General features: G+C 38.2%; 1 protein-coding gene across 2 annotated transcripts in view; it reads right to left on the minus strand.

The window, feature by feature from the left end:
* The window catches only part of VPS13D (vacuolar protein sorting 13 homolog D), a 135,553-nt gene that overhangs the window by 59,007 nt on the left and 60,733 nt on the right, over positions 1-15,813 (minus strand). For both annotated transcript variants that reach the window (XM_072426241.1, XM_072426242.1), the window contains 8 exons: positions 15,628-15,736; positions 13,306-13,469; positions 12,551-12,659; positions 11,433-11,612; positions 11,016-11,126; positions 10,785-10,934; positions 9,544-9,693; positions 8,814-8,910 (listed from right to left, as the gene is read on the minus strand). In XM_072426241.1, the coding sequence (XP_072282342.1) occupies positions 8,814-8,910; positions 9,544-9,693; positions 10,785-10,934; positions 11,016-11,126; positions 11,433-11,612; positions 12,551-12,659; positions 13,306-13,469; positions 15,628-15,736 (1,070 nt within the window). The remainder of the gene's footprint in view (positions 1-8,813; positions 8,911-9,543; positions 9,694-10,784; positions 10,935-11,015; positions 11,127-11,432; positions 11,613-12,550; positions 12,660-13,305; positions 13,470-15,627; positions 15,737-15,813) is intronic.

Genomic DNA, 15,813 nt, shown 5'->3' on the forward strand with positions numbered 1-15,813 from the left:
CCAGGACTGAATATGCTCCCACACACGTGCAAAGGAGGTACATTATCCTGACCGATAAAGATTGACAAAATGTCGAAGAGGGGAAGGAAGAAGATGGCCGCCTCTGCAACAGAAGGGGACAGGTGAATATCAACTGGGTTTAGTTCTGCTTTTAAATGGCACTCATAAATCTTAGCAGCAGCAGATGATCTCTGCCAGGACTGATTGTTGGTGGCTTATTACAGAAAAGAGGAAACCATTATTTTTTCTAAATTTCTAAGATGCCAGTGAGAAACTTTACAGAATGACCCAGAGAATTCCACAAAAAAAAAAGCAATAGGTTATTGTTACTAAACATCCTAGTAAGAATCTACTTGCCTAATTGTCATGATCCTCCTCAGGCTTTAATGTATTCTAACACCTATAAATACTCAGACGCGAGAATGCACGACTTGCTGCACATTTGTTGACAGAATAAAAGTCAGGAGGATTGCATGGCAAGCATTAGAAAGATGGTCCGCAATTACAAACCATTATCTAATAAGTAGATAACAATGATTATATCACAACCAAAGCAAACAGATGTGCTTGCAGTCTTGACATGGACTCATTCTGCTGTGTAAAAGCAATCCTATACTGTAACGTATGTCATCAGCACCACACAATGATACAAGGATGGATACTGCCAAAGGTCACGGCGTATGTCTGCATGTCCCAAGTCACCAGATTTCATGGCTGACCCGACAAACACATCCCAGCCCGTACATTCAATACGGATCTGTGAGCATCTCATGCAGCTTTTAATTCTTGAGAGGTGCTGTTGGCAGAGTGCTGAGCGAGGCTTTGTGATGTGCTGGCTAATTAAACAGCTAAGCCGTTTTATTTTTTTCCCCCTGGTTCCCCAAACAGCTTTTCTCCCAGCCTGCCCTGGGCATTCAATGACTACATTATGCAATCTGTTCTGCACTCTCGCTATTCAAGTGCTGCCAGTGCTTTAGCTTAGCAGAATGTCTGGGCTAAATAACAACTTGTAAGGGCTTCAGTAATGCTTCTATCTCATGATCCTCAGTCCCTTCAGTTTTAGGCTGCACTTTTCACCTCTTCCCTAGCTATTGTGCCGCGTTAACGTCAGCGGTGGCTCTGAGAAACTAGAAAATGCTGGTGCAGCACACAGCTCCGGGTCACACTGTATGACAAATTTCTGGGGCATAGAACAAATAATGTGGGCTTTTCTGGCAAGGCAATACCGGTAATAATCATAAATACATTGTAAGAGTTAAAAAAACATTAGATACACTTATATGGACATTTGACTAGGACACCTATAGCTTGTTAAAGGCGATTTAAAAAATTTCACTTTAAAAATTGACAACCAGGCAGGGATTTATTGCGGAATGGAACAGGCAATGTCCCTTGTTTAATAAGCATTCTTACCTGCCTGTATTCTTGCATCAGCTGTCACAATCACTGAGCTGTGCATGTGCAATATAGTTGCTGGAATACCTTGCACATCCTTGCTTGCCCTGCAGTTGTCAGAACCAAATGAACTCTTATAAGCATGAGCGAGAGATACGTCATCTCGGCATGACCAATCAAGAAAACCGAAGATCAGGATGAGGAAGACAAGAAATTAAATGATGGAGCCCATGATGGAATGGGTATAGGTGAGTACTAACCGGGTTTAGTTCCGCTTTACACATTCTATTTCAAACCATGGGCCATAAAGGGGAAGAAAAACCACCAAAAGATAAAGGACATTTCAGGACCCCAAGAAGTGTTTGCCATAATGCGCCAGTATACACAACATATTGGCACATAGTGGCAGACTAACCTGCCAAGAGGATTCGATCTAGTACTACGATGTCTGCTTTGCCTTTAGTTGTTAGCACTTCCATCTATATATGTTCTTCTACAGAGTTCAGAGTCTCTGGCCTTTTGACTGGGTGGGTGGTAACTCTTGCACATGGAGTACACAAGGTGTGCAGCAGTTGCTTCATCCCAGACAGGAAATTATGCTTGGTACACACTGAACCAACGAAGGGTCCTTGTTGGGGCTAACCAGTGGATCTACCTACAATTTTCTTGTATCCCCCTAATGGTGTGGGATCTCCCTTGGGCTACGATCAGTGTATACTAGTAGAAACAAAAGTACTGACAGGACGGTATAATAATTTTTTCACAGAAAAGACTCCACAGTCTCTACTGTCATAAAAATAAAGGCTGCCCGTCAGTACTTTAGTGACAGTCTCTACGGTCTGTCTGTTTAAAAGACTTTACTTCTGCCTAAATATGTACTTGGCTACAGTTTGGTTGGGTGTTTGAACTTTTGTTTTTTAGCAAGGTCGAGGTCAGGGCTTTGTGTAACCCACTTCAGTTAATCCACACCAGTCTTATCAAGCCATGTACTTATGAAGCTGGCTTTGGCACAGGGGCACAGTCATATTAAAATAGAGAAAAGCCTTTCCTAAAATGTTCATACAATGTAAGCATACAACTGTAATGTTTAGCCTTTACTGGAAGCAGCCTGTGTTACTGAAGAGGGAGAGAGCAAGAGGTACACCATTACAGAGATAAAGGAATATTGTACGGAGATACGCTAGTCAGCACAAACAAGATCCCTTCCTTTTATCTACAATATTCTGGACCCTTCTGTAGAAGGATCAATCATTTAATGCCAGGGTTCTCCCCAGGCACTTTTAGCTGGGCGCACCACCTGGCACTTTTCAGCACCCACCCGGCTGTTTTTGGGTGGTTTGCCAAAGAGTTTGGTCACAAAATAGGGGCTACCACCCACCTAAAATTTTTTCCCACCCGTCTTAAAAACATTTGTAGGTTGAGCACTGAATGCTATCAGTTAATCTTGCAGGGGACGTATGTTTTGCCTATGCAGGGCAAAGCAACAGGTTCGCCTTATTTACCTCCCATCCCTCTCACTCTGCTGGTTATATAAACTTTACCTTTGTTTCCCTGCAAACCAGTTCACCTACTAAAGTAAGTGAACCATGAAAGATCTTTCTGGTTAAATCATATGCAGGGCTAAGACATTGCTCAGACCAACTGATACTTCCTGGAAAGTTAAAATTTGAATGAAGGCTTGGGGCACTTCCAAGTCTTGCTGGAGAACTACTCAAGTTGCCACTCTACTATCTTCTAATCAAGTTTTTAACTAGTCACAGATTTACTTTAATATACATTGTTCAATGTTTTGCATGGGGGTAATTAATGCCAGTGATAAATGCTGAAATAAAGAAGGAAACGGACAAAAAAGGAGGCTGCACTTGTGGGCACAACAAACTGTCAGGAAGCAATCTAGAAAGAGAGCATCATATCCGCGAACCAGCATGAGGACCCCCAAGCTACTTCATTGTTCAGGGGCCCTCTGCTCTTTGTGTTCGACATTACACTGCAAATACGGCAACAGCACCTAACCAAATTATCATTTTAGAAATACACAGCATATATATATATTTATATAGCGCCAATATATTATGCAGCACTTTACATAGTCCATAGTCATGTCACTAAGTGTCCCTCAAAGGGGCTCACAATGTAATGTCCCTACCTCAGTCATATGTTAATTTATGTTAATCTCTAATACAGTCTATGGTCAAATTTTGGGGGAAGCAAATTAACCTAACTGCATGTTTTTGGAATGTGGGAGGAAACTGGAGCACCCAGAGGAAACCCACAGAAACACAGGGGGAACCTGCAAACTCCATGCAGATAGTGTCCTGGCCAAGATTCGAACCTGGAACCCAGCGCTGCAAAGGCCAGAGTGCTAACTTCAGCCCTTAATAGCTCCTTGTAAAATAATGTGGTTAAAAAAATAACATTCTTTTTGACCTTTTTAAGTTTATACATTTTTAATTATGGTATACAATTATGTACTATATCAAGGTTTTGTTGTACAAATGCTAACATGTAATGCTAAATAGCTTTTGCCTAGGAAAGGTACCGCACTTCAAGACTGCTTTTGATGTCAACCCCTAGAGGTAAAATATTTACCCAAAAAATATGTATTTTCTTTTTGGAAAGTTAGTTTGTGTTTTTGCCTAAATATACAAATCTTACACTAAGCATATACTAGACAAAACATTTCTAGTAATATGAATATCACTTCAAGGTGGGAGACAAACGACACTCAAAGTTAAACTAGACACAGTCTAGTCTAAAGCTAGGGTTAGCCTACAAAAGTATGACAGGAAAGTACCCACTTCATGCTGAAAGCATTAAGTTGATTGAAGCGAAGACTCCAAGGCTGCATAACAGCGCTGGGCACATTGCCTTCTGTGATACCTTATTATTAATAAACAGTATTTATATAACGCCGACAAATTACGCAGCGCTGTACAAAGTCTATAGTCATCTCACTAGTTGTCCCTCAAAGGGCTCAGAGTCTAATGTCCCTACCATGGTCATATGTCATTACCACAGTCGATGGTCAATTTTTTGGGGGGAAGCCAATTAACCTAACTGCATGTTTTTGAAATGTAGGAGGAAACCCACACGTAGAACCTGCAAACGCCATGCAGATAGTATCCTGGCCAAGATTCGAACCTGGGACCTAGGGCTGCAAAGACCAGAGTGCTAACCTCTGAGGCACCGTGCTGCCCCCATGTGTGAACAAGGACAGGCTGGACTTCGACAGCCATTCTCATTCTCCAGAGCGTGAGACATCTGGAAATACATTCAGACACGTTCTCTTTACAGGGCCAACGCTAGAACAAGAGTCCCTGGTACCGAGAACTCCTGCTCTACATCATAATAGAATCTCTTTTATGGGCCATGAACACAAGCAACAGTGAGGCAATTGTCTCATTAGACCAATCTGCCCTTCTCAACTATCAAGGCAAGACTAATGACCATTTACAGACTGGCTTATCTAGAGTAATTATCAGAATAAACTATTTTCTTGGTATCTGTGAACAAAACCAAGAGAAAAGAATCATGCCCGCTATTTCACGGCATTCACCAAAGTTCAATAGAGATCAGACAATTACTGCGAAACACAGAGGTTTGATGTCTGAGATTCTGCTTGAATAATGTTATATGTACAGTGCCACAATGGTTCTCTAACTCCACTAGGGTTGCAATAAAACTTTACTTGCATTACATATAAAATGCCACCCAAGCTATTTTGTAAAAAAAAAAAAAAAAAAAAAAAAAAGTATTTGAACGCCAAAGAAAATAACTATGTGTATATATATTATATTTGGCTGCATTCTTTTTCTGCTTTTGGGCTTTATTTTTCTTTACCTTTCATTGGTAATCCTATCTGTTCTCACTTTGTATCTATGGAGTAGCAGCTTTGTGACCCTAGGACAAGAAATGCTGAACACTCTCTGCTCATCATTTCCATAATATAGGTAGAGATATTAAAGAAATCAGAGAACTGCTCTGAGCTCATTGCATAGGAAGTGACCAGCACACTTGTACAATGTACTATCCAGGTCATTTTAGCAGGGGGCACCACCTGGCTGTTTTTGCGTGGTTACTGAAAAGTTTGGTCACAATACAGGGACACTGGACAGTTGGGGTATAAAACAAAGATGATAGAAAGTTGGAACAAAGTATTGGGGGGAGCAGAAACCTGACAGAATTTTAGGGGTTACTGAATTCCTTTTGGCATTAACAGCTGGATACACTAAATTTGTAATGCGTTACCCTGACCATTTTTTCAACCACCCCAGGTTCTTCCTACTCAGCCAACATTTCTGGGGGGACACTGCTTGTAGAAACAGTAGTTACCCTAAAAAAGAAAACTAATGAAGCTACCACATCTAAGAACTGCTAGGCTGCAATATATTACATTTTGTTTCTTAGGTGGACATACTTAAAAGTTAACTCCGAAGCAGTTTACGAAGCTGCTGTCTTATCACAAGTACAGTCTCTGCATTCCCATTTACAGTGATCACTGAACTGCATTCCCAGTTCAGTGATCGTGGATGGTTCTGCAGTACACTTTCTCCTTTACATGTCACTTCCTGCATCGTTCAAACGATCGTATCTAGCGTGTGTACATTATTCATGGATTATATTTGAACGATCCTATTGTTACAACATGTACTAAACTGTGCACGATACGATTATTCAAAATAATCAGGCATAATTGTGTATAATCGTTAGTCGTTCGTTTTCTAACGATAATTATTACAAGTGTGTACCTAGCTGTAAACTGATTGGTTGGAGCAACTTCAAACTCTCCCACTGATTAATTAGTTGTACAAGGTGCTGGTATTAACATTTCTAAAACAGAAGAATTTAAGGATCTGCAACGAAGTTTGATATTAATATTATTACACCATATAGCACCAACATATTACACAGCGCTTTACAAAGTCCATAGTTATGTCACTAACTGTCCCTCAAAAGGGCTCACAACCTGATGTCTCTACCTCAGTCATATGCTAATGTTTTTATGTATGTTAATGTTTAAGAAAGTTAATCTTTAATACAGTATACAATTTTGGGGGGAGGCCAATTAACCTAACTGCATGTTTTTGGAATGTGGGAGGAAACCGGAGCACCCGGAGGAACCAAGGCAAATACGGGGAGAACCTGCAAACTCCATGCAGATAGTGTCCTGGCCGAGACTCGAACCTGGGACTCAGCGCTGCAGCACATTCCTGAGTACCCAGTACATTGCAGTACATTCTAATTCTCAGAATTAGAATCTTTGTTGTTCCAGACTGCACATGATCAAAAGTAAAATCTTGGACCTCCCTGCTCACCTTGATCCCAGAGCCCATTGCTGCCACTGACAGGATATTTTGAATGGACATTTCCTTTTTAATTTAAATACTGCAGACCTTATTGGGTTCATGTTCTTAACCTTGATTCGTTCCCTCACTTCACCCCCTCTGAATTTCTGTCCACAAACAAAAAGTAAAGTGGTAAACTTCTTTCACAGGAAAAAGTACACAATATATGTAATGTTTACTGTCCTGTTAAACCTACTGTTGCAAACATTACCAAAATGTAGTTATTTATCTTTCACCTGTCCACTAGGTCACCATTCTTTATTGAAAGCATGCATCCAATGTAAAGCCCTTGTACGCCCCCTGGTGGAGGTAAGTTTTACCACCAATAAGAAACTGCGACAGCAAAAAAAACTGTGTTTGGTGGAAACATTGTTAATAATATGCATTCATTGTAAAACAGAGATATTGGTAAAGGCTGAGGCAAACTAGAGTCTTACAAAGGGACTTAGGACAAATGTTCTTTGTTCTGGCACACAGTAGACCCTTGCCTTCCAGAGGTGATGGGATGCAACCTCATGAATAAGGACATGGAGGCCAACAGTCTTTAAAATAGAGGGGAAAGATTACAGATGTGACCTTTGATAGTGCTAAATGCATAACACTGGTCTAGACCCAATTGGAGGAAGAAGAGGTTTTGTTTCATGGAGAACCGTCTGGGGTTAAACTTCCTTTCCTAGGATCTCATCAAGTGAAGTAGGCTTTCTATATCAGATGATAGACCTTGCAAGAAGTAGATTTCCCAGCCTTGAGCATGGTAGGAATTACTGACTTAAATCCTGGGCTTTAACAGCCATGCAATTAAAGCAAGCTTTTGAGTAGCAGAATGGCAAATCGCCCCTAGGTTGGTAGATGTAGATAGACTTGGTGCATTAGCAAGAAATGTTGCCAAGTCATCAAACCACATCTACCTGGGTCAATTTGGAATAATGGGGATCACCATAATGCCTTGCATGTTGATCCTGTGGAGCAGGCGAGGAAAACGATTCAGATGAAGAACATACATCAGGGTGTACTGATCCCACTAAACTACCAAAGCATTCACTAATTCAGCAAGAAAATTCCAGGATTTAAATACAAACTTGCACAGTTAGTTTTTCTTTAAACACTAAAGCTGGGAGGTCCACATCAGCCATCCCTCACAAGTCCTGGAACACCTCCAGGTGTACATAACACACAGTGCAGACACTACAGACTGAGGAAGTCTACCTGAAATTGTTTTCTCCTAAAAAGTACACAGCTGATAAGGGTCTAACAGTACATTTTACCTATACAGGATTTGATATACCTCTTTTAAGACAAAAACTCTTATTTCTTAATGAATGCCACCACTGAGTCCACTGGCTGACTCTGGAGCAGATGGCTCTACAACAGGTTGAATGCTCAATGAACAGGCAATGCACAGGTCTCCAGGTAAGACGCATGGCCTCAAGTAGTCACAAAACTCAGAGAGTAACTCACTGAGGGATAGATGGTTGGAAGTGACTGAAGTCAATGTAGCGGAGCAGCAGAAAAAGACAGAAAAATGAAGTTCAACAGGAGCAGCAGCAAGGAGATGCTTTCTTGATGCTGTATCTCTGGAAAGAGTGTGTGAAGTAAACACAAATGACACTCCAAATTAGCGATTCATATAACAGCTTTAACGTTCCAGCAATCGAGTAAAAATGGCGGTCCCCACCCTCTGCTTGACCAGATATTGAGTCTTCTCAAAGGCAGGACACACACAGAGGCAATGCCAGCAGCTCTTGAACTGAAGAGCCAATGGAGGCCAATGGATGCTGGAAGGGGTATTAAGTTTTTAATATTTTAAAAAAGTGCACGTAAAAAAGGTAAACCTTTAAAACTCCTTTGATATTATTATCAAGAGGGAAAAAAAGAACAACTAGTTAAATAATTCGTTTGGTCTACTTTGAATAGATTGATTTCTTATATGCAGTTTCTTTGTAGCTAAAAACAAAAACATGCTTGCATCACCGATGTTTTATTACAACTGGACTTTTGCTGAAAACAGGGTGTAAGATGCCAAGCTAACAGCACAAAGGAGTTCTCATTAACGATAGCTTCATAATGTCATACCTGTTTCTGACTTTCCAAATCCAAAGTAGCTCAGCAGCTTTAGAAGCAATTTCTCTTCTATCTGAACTGTAAACTTTTGTGCCGTGATCAGAAGGTGCTAAAGAGAAAAGAAGAGAAAATTGTCACTTTAGCTATGAATTTATTTGTGCCACTACATGAAATTTAAATGTTAAAGACTCCATTATTTCCCTGGAAAGCTAAAGAACGTGACATTAAGTTCCTTAAATGTGGTCCTTAAATTTAACACTTTCATACATGAAGAGCAGGCAAATACCAGATAGATAAATGCAAAACCAGGACATTCATTCCATTCCTAGGAAGGAAACAGCTGAAAGACATCTTGTAACAACACACACCAGAATTACTGTAAAACATTTAAAGTTTAGTTACTCATAGCAGAAGATATCATTTTCTTCCTGGAATATAAATAATTTATAAAGTGTCAAAAAACCTCACTGAGCACATTACTGTAATAACTAAACAATACTCAAAGTAATGACTGGTTTGCATTTAAATAAAACCTGCCAACACAGTGGCAATTGTAAAAGATAACCGCATAAAGAAGACTTCATATAGATAAACTTCAGAATCATTTCTTGAAAAGCCACTTATTTCACCGATTTGAACATCTTGAGAAAGCAAAAATTCATTTACTTTAGCTTGCAATAATTTTGTACCAAATAAAACTTACTATGCAGCAGAAAAGAAATGGCCTTCAAAGTCACCTTACCTTGTACAGATCAGTGAAGGCGTTCTTGCTGGGAACCTTCATCGCGTTGATCTGTATTGCTGGGCCAGAATCCGTCTCTGAAGTTTCAATAGTCTTTGGAGTAGCGTAGAGCATGACGGGCTGAGTGGTACCAATTAGCTGGTTATCAACCTAATTATAGAAAGATGCATTGAATTAATTTAGAGGCCAGAGCAGTCTCTCCATAACATAGTTTTTTTTTTTTTTTCATTTTTAAGACATACAATTGTAAATGTGACAAATTATTACAGACATTATTTTACAAGACTTAATGTAAGTAGTACTGTATGCAAATAACAGTTTAATCAATATAAAGCAAAGTATTTACACTATACTGCCTTAAAAATGTTATGCCCCTTTATGATCCAGAAAGGAAAATTCCCACTCCCCGTCTAGTCCCAAAAGCATTGTTGGGACAACATTTTTCAGCATATTCGGGAATTTTAAAAGAAAGGGGGGAGGGGGGGGGATGACCAAAAAAAGGCAAAAAGAGTTCATTGTTTAACAGAGGGCTCAAAGTGACCAGATGTACCTTGCTTGTCTATCGGGAGAGACTACAATTTACCAATGCTCACAATGCAGCATGTTCAATTTGTACTGAAGTTCCTGCAGACACAGTGGATGTGCTAGGGAAAAAGAATGATTTTCCTGGAGGTAGCCCATTGTTGTTCCAGTTTTAGATGAATCACTTAGCTCTACTTTAGGCTTCAGTTGGCTTGTTGCTATGGGATAGCTGGCCTGCCCCCTAAAAACCCTAGCTAGGCTAGCAGAAAACACTTACTTAATGCTGCTCTCATTTACCCCATAGTAGGAGCTAAACCCTGCGGTAAGCTTGGGTTACAGTAAGAACTTGTCACTAGCACCATCAGGGGTTAAGAGAGGCAGAGTGTCCAAAAACCACAAATGCCTGCTTCTGTGTGGACAACCTTTAAAGTGAACCTGTAAAATAATATATAGGTGTTTCCATTATTGACTTATTAAAGGTGTAAACTACAGGGCTAACACCTTGCGTCACTTTCTACCTGGTCACAGACATGAAACAAGCATAAAACCTGTATGGACTGACTTGCCAGTCTGTCCTAAATACAAAAAACATTTGTAAGTTATTCAATATTTATGGTGTTGACCTGAATAGAATAATTTGCAGATTTATAATAAAAAACACATACAAAAAAAATAATTAAAAAAAAAAAAAAAAAAAAAAAAGGAAAAGTACACTGTACCTGTACATTTTGGATATTGAGCTCCAGCACCTGGTTTGCAGCCAGATGTGTGTAATGGACATCAATGCCCATGAGGTTTGCAAACACAAGCTCTTCTGGAACTTTATTAATCAGTGAAATGCCTATTCCTTCCTGTAATTTCACTGTAACCTGCAGATGAAGATAAATAATAGGTATAACTTAAATTTAGCTATGAGAGTTTGGACAATATTGTATTTGTTCAAGGCTGACCTCTAGCTCTTGATCTACATCTGGACTTTTGAATTTCCTCAGCTCTAACTGAGCCAGTTCATCCATTTCGCTGGAAAGACGGTTGTTTCTCCGCTGACTGAAGTCTGTTATCTGGAAAGCAAATATTATTATCTGTTATTAACATTATTCTACTACCTATGTAAAAAGTTTAGTTTGGCCTTCAGTGGAAAAACAGGTAAATTCTATCAAAATCTATTAACAAAAATGTCATATAATGCAGCATACCAATTCTGTGTTGAAGCATTACTTTTATTTATACTTTGTCATTTTGAATTTGGTAATGATTATAAAATGTCCATAATGCATCAACAATTAGGAAGTCCACCAAAACCTATGTATCTAACATTTAGAACATCGGTCAGACAACAAACATTGTAACAAAACATACAGATCCACCTGTAAGACTCTTGTGGGTCCATCTGGAATAACTCTTACAGACAGAATACCAGAACCTGGTCTCATCTTTTGGTTTATAAACTGCTGCTCTTTAGGGACAGGGCCCACTAGACCTAGAGAGGCATCAGGTCCAAGAACCACCTCTGCTCCATCATACAGTCCTGACACCCCATTCCGAGCCTGAAATAAACACAAGAATAAAAAATAAAAATAAATAATTAATACAAAACAATGTTATAAGCTGACAATATCAACATAACAGACAGTGAGACAAATAGCTGTTAATTCAATTTAGAGATACAGTTTAGCTTGCTTGTATTTTTCACCCCCATAATATGCTAATGATTTTTTTTTAAAAAACCTTTGGAATAATTGGAACTTGACATTGATTTCATGTTCCCATAAAATCAATTACTACATATCTGCAAACACAAAGCCAGCTCCTAACAAGAAATTTAAAAACCATGGGTTATTTGTTCTTATTTTGCAACTGCTAGTACTCTATACACACATATGCTAGACAACATTGACATCATTTGTCTAACAATTGATGATCTATAACTATTAATATAAACACTCAGAAAGTTACATAATGAAAGGCAGGCAGTTACGTTAATAAAACTAAAAGATTTAATTACACTATAGTTATTTAAGGGGGAATGTAATCACTTTGTATACATAAGTTTACACAAATGTCCAAAATAGCTTGTCAGCCAAGTTGAAACGGAACAGAAAAATGAGAGACAAACTATAAATGCAGTAAAAATGTAAATTACAGTTGGAAATAAATTAGTATCCCAAGAGTAACAGGTGAAACAGGAAAATTCTATTTACCATAAATATATATTCCAAAGAATATACATTTCTAAAGGATCCTCAAATTTTAAGAAATTGATAAATGTATGGATTGTTGATCTGGGCAACAATAATCAATCGTTACAATTGAATGAGAAAATAGTATATTCTCTAACAAGGAACACAGATTACGTTTTTTTCCCGATTGTGGATCTAATTGGGATTTGTTTGGACCAGGCTAAACCTACTATGTAACAAATTATTGAATATATGGGTTTTCAGCAACCCTGGCTATCTGTAATGAAAATTGATGGTGGACTGACCTGGACAACCAATCCAGATAAACTGCAGCTAAGTTGTCCATCCCTAAAGCACCATGTTTGAGTTGTACTCCTCCTCCGATCCGGTCTTCTTAACATTAGCGGCTCATACCTAAAAGTAATATAACAACAAAATAATTACAATGGAAAAGAGAATAAAACCTAAGTTTATTTATTTTTTTGTGAAAAAAACTGAGACCTACTTAAATTCATGTTTCCCTATCTAAGCTGCTTATTTCACATATTCACTTTTTAAAATTGAATTTATACCTAAACAGCTACATACATTTATAAAAGTTTCTTTACTCCCAAAAACTTTTTTGAAATTCTGAGTATTACACAGCTATAATACAAAGCACAGGCGATCCAACTAATTCTTTTACTACACCTAATAAAAAGAAATAAGGAGTCTCTTTGACCCCTGAGCTATCAAAGGACAGAGAAGGAATATTATGAAGGAACTAATTCCAGGCTGCTTCATCACTTAAGAACAGATGTAAAACATCTTCAACATTACATTACAGGAACATATTCATTTGAATGTAACCTACTACCACCAGATATGCAGTTAGGTAATTTAAGTTCCCACCACAAACTGGATTTAAAAAATGTTTAAAATGTATAACTATGGTAGGAACATAACAGTGGGAGCTCCTTTGGGGAAAAGTTTGTAAAGTGACTTTGTAAAACTCTGTGATATGCTGGTGCAATATGCTATATAAATTTAAATTAATAATAATAATATAATAAAACTGTACCTATTATCTGTAACTGCTGCTAGTCCGGCAATGTCCAGCACTAAAGAGGACTCCTGTGATCGCACATTTGATGGCTTATTTGGATTATGAGGAGGTGAAGATCCTTCATGGCACAGCATTCCAGTACCAGTCATTCGCCAAAGTTGTGACCTCTTGCCTGGCTCCTGTCATATACAGTGCAGGAAACACACCCATTCAGTACAATACATTATTTTTTAATAGCAAAGGTTTTCTAGGTTCTTTAAGGATTCACATTAATTGAGTCTTAAAATAGTATACCAATAATCCTAAATATATATTTTTGACTTTTTTCTCATTTAAAATATGCATAGCCAAAACTTTTTTTCTAGTTTTTAGGTTTTTGGTAGAGTTTGACAGCTCTAAGACAGCTGTCCCTATCCAAAACAGGTGTCCACATTGGAAAATTTCCCCTACATAATGTTCTGGGGATAATTCCACAATTTTAGTAGTCCCTTCACCTTTAAGACAAAAGTGCCAAAGTTTCCCAGCTTCTGACAGTCTACAGGTTGTAAATATAGAGGTGAAAAGGTGACCTTGTCCTATTGACACAAATGCTGGGTTCAGAGAAAAATAAGTAACAATTCCTCTTTAAAAAAAAATGTAAAAAACAAAGCAAATACAAATCTTCTTTTTAATGTAACCCTGCAAAGTTATGCTTGCTTAAAGAGAACAAGTTACTGTACAAATTAGCTTAGATAGGAATAGAAAATCTAAAATTATCATTACCATGGAGGGTTACCTATCTACTCTGTATATTTACTTCCTTGTTCAGTCCATGATGCTTTGTCTAAGAAAAATTATATTCCCCAGTTCTCAGAGGTAAAACGTTGCCTGAATTTGGGCAATTCCTGTTCTGACCCTAGCCCAATGCTGATAGCCCAAGCCATTTCTGTGCTTGCAAAACAGATTCAAGTTCTGTTAAGACTATGTAATGAATTACAAGGCTTTGTTTTTGATATTGTTCAGTTTACCTATAAACTGAAAGTCTGCCTATGTTATCAACATGAGTTCAGGCACCCAACAGCTCTTGCTGCTAGTGGGCTGTCATATCAGACCTCACCAAGACTCTCACATTGAATGGCATTAAAAACATTAACAAATAAAACTTTTTCAATAAAGTAAATGTTTTATAATCATTGGATAATTGTGGATTTTGAATCTGCTGGCCCTTAAAGTCCCAATGGTTAATGAAATCCTTTAGATTTAGATGTATATTGTAAATATATTTATTAACACTATTTTATCATAAAAGAAGCTATGAAGGTGTATTAATATAAAACCTAATTGCTCATATTCTAGCATGGGTTTAGAAATGTCAGGTAATAGTAAGACACAAACTTATAAGAATGCTGATATTACTACTACAATATTAATGATCCAGCAGGATCTCTAAGGAAAAAGTTACCCTATGTTAACCAACAAAATTCCAACAGCTGCTTGTCAGATGCAGGTTGGAGATTTAAAGGTACTAGTTTATGAAAACTTTCCAGGTTTGATTCACAATTAGGCCTCCTGAGAAAATTTAATTGCTATAATGGTCAAGAGGTTGCCCCTTTTTATCAAAAGAAAAATGTAAAAATCAAAATTAAATAAATAAAAAGTGTACATGTATATAAACAATCAAAATTTTCCATCCTAGCCAAAAGTAGAAGTTGCACATCATTAATCCCGTGCACAAATGTTCTGTCAGCAGTGACAGAGACACTTTACTGCTACCTAAGATCCTGGTGCTAAATTCTAGAGCAGATCAGATGGTGTGCAATGTTACCTCTTTTGTATGTAAACAAAATGAAACCTGACTACTTCTTAACAATGCCTCTCTATAGGAAGAAAATGTATTGCACCTTTAGTATTAAATCAATTGCAGAGCTCTGCAAATCTGTGGCAACTGGCTGTCCAGGATTACAAGCGCAAAAATGATCAATGGCCCAAATTGTATATTGGGTAATGGGTATGAGATGATCTTTCACTGCCAATAATCCTGTCATGTATGGGCACTTCACCAGTACCCACAGATAAGCAGATGACCCCTCCAAACAGCGTGAGACCTCTTTCCTTCCTAGACAATGCACCTCAGCTTGTCTCTTTCATCCTAGACAATGTTTTACTGTAGCACACACAAGGTGATCATTCCACTTCCTGTGCAGTAAAGAAGAAGAAAGCTGAGCAGCTGCAGAAACTTATCCATATGGGTTTGATCATTGCTTAGTTGTTTGCCTCCCCACTTATTTGTTATCACAACTAATATACAAAATTGTTCTATGACCATTATTGCAGAACCATGATGAATACAAACTGTACCTTCTTTTTCAGGATCACTCTGTGGGTTTTGGGCTGAACATCCAGGACAAGCTCTGAGTAAATAACATTTTTAGACTGATTAACAGGCCGAACATTTCCCTCTTGACTCCTGTAAGGAAGACATTTGGCAATAATAATTTGAATAAACATTGCACGTACATTTGTGTTCATATGTAATGTTAGTAG

This window comes from Pyxicephalus adspersus, chromosome 11 (genome assembly GCF_032062135.1).
Source record: "Pyxicephalus adspersus chromosome 11, UCB_Pads_2.0, whole genome shotgun sequence".
In the NCBI taxonomy this organism is placed as follows: domain Eukaryota; kingdom Metazoa; phylum Chordata; class Amphibia; order Anura; family Pyxicephalidae; genus Pyxicephalus; species Pyxicephalus adspersus.